Source organism: Pogonomyrmex barbatus, unplaced genomic scaffold (assembly GCF_055798465.1).
Source record: "Pogonomyrmex barbatus isolate J1 unplaced genomic scaffold, ASM5579846v1 scaffold21, whole genome shotgun sequence".
In the NCBI taxonomy this organism is placed as follows: domain Eukaryota; kingdom Metazoa; phylum Arthropoda; class Insecta; order Hymenoptera; family Formicidae; genus Pogonomyrmex; species Pogonomyrmex barbatus.
Window position 1 is genome coordinate 3,403,433 of NW_028297118.1, and position 1,286 is coordinate 3,404,718.

At 35.5% G+C, this 1,286-nt stretch overlaps 1 protein-coding gene across 3 annotated transcripts in view; it reads right to left on the reverse strand.

Annotated features, from left to right (window-relative positions):
- Nucleotides 1-749, reverse strand: part of LOC105424135 (uncharacterized) — a 20,313-nt gene extending 19,564 nt beyond the window's left edge. For 2 of the 3 annotated variants that reach the window (XM_089077974.1, XM_089077973.1), the window contains exon 1: nt 223-749. In XM_089077974.1, coding sequence (XP_088934100.1) covers nt 223-346 — 124 coding nt within the window. In that variant the 5' untranslated portion in view covers nt 347-749. The remainder of the gene's footprint in view (nt 1-222) is intronic. The other variant, XM_089077975.1, reaches the window with a different exon arrangement.
- Between the last annotated feature and the right edge of the window lie 537 nt (nt 750-1,286).

Below are 1,286 nucleotides of genomic sequence, written 5' to 3' on the forward strand. Positions count from 1 at the left end.
TAGTCACTGTCATTGTCATTAATCTAAAAATGATCTTGAAGAATTTTGATGCGCTCGTGTTATATAAAATCATAAACGCGTGTCAACGATGTTTCCAATCGAAGAAAAAAAGCGCGCGCAATTTCACAACATTCACTATTGTGTGCTGTTTCATATTTCTTAATACGGTCGTCAATCAATTAATCAGTATTTTCGCTTTCTTTTTCTTTTTCACACTTTTACCTGGTACTTCCTGAGAAGTTATTTGCAAAAGTAGTGCAAGTTGTTGTCGTTCGGACATCCGCGCTGGATAATAATCGCGGATACGATTGTTACCGCCTGCGGGCATTCCGTCCTCATAATTCATATAACTCGCAGCACAGAAAACGAGATGTTAACGTGGCACTGTGATAAATCTAAAGTGTTCACTCGTAGAAAGGAACACAAAATATGTACACAGCCTTGCCGCGCATTAACCCACCACGAGCGAAGATAACCTTAAAAACGCGATCGGTTCACGCCATTTTGACTCACCGAGCTCGCACGGAATCAACAACGATGTTAAAATGACGGCAACGATAAAGATACGGTAACGTACGCCACCTCGACGGTAATCAACAATTCATTCATAATAAGATTTACATAATATGTATATAATTTACAAATTGTCATTTCTCAAGCCGATGATCTCACTTCATGGCTTATGTACAACATACACACGCGATACCTTCTCTTTGAAAACAGGATTCGGGACACTAATTCCGGAATATAGTGAGCCATATGCATATCCCAATCTAAGGCTTGTTCTTTTTGGCTGAACTGGTTGTACTAGTTTACAGTTTATCTTTCTTTCTTACACACTGGAAGAAGAAAGATAAACTCTGAACTGGTGCAGTCAGTTCAGCTAAAAAGTACAGACCCTTAATGTATTGGCACACCTGTGTCATCCTGCACTCGCGGAAATATTCAAGTTCGTTATTCAGACATCTATTAGTCCCGGTCTACAACAGGTGATTTAAGCCTTAAGCCATAAGAAATGGACGAATCATTTATATAAATTATTATTATTAAATTATATAATTATAGTTATTATTAATAAAAAAATATTAATATACATATAATAATTAATGTAATATAAGCGGATCCGGAGATAATTGAAGAATAATGATATTACCGATTGATATTTTGACTGAGGATAACGAAGGGAGGCTAACGTTTATTTATTACTGTTATTATGACGGATTTAATTTTAAATTAATAGTTCCTTTTACAACAGATAATAAAATAAATTTTTGGGAGTACAAAAA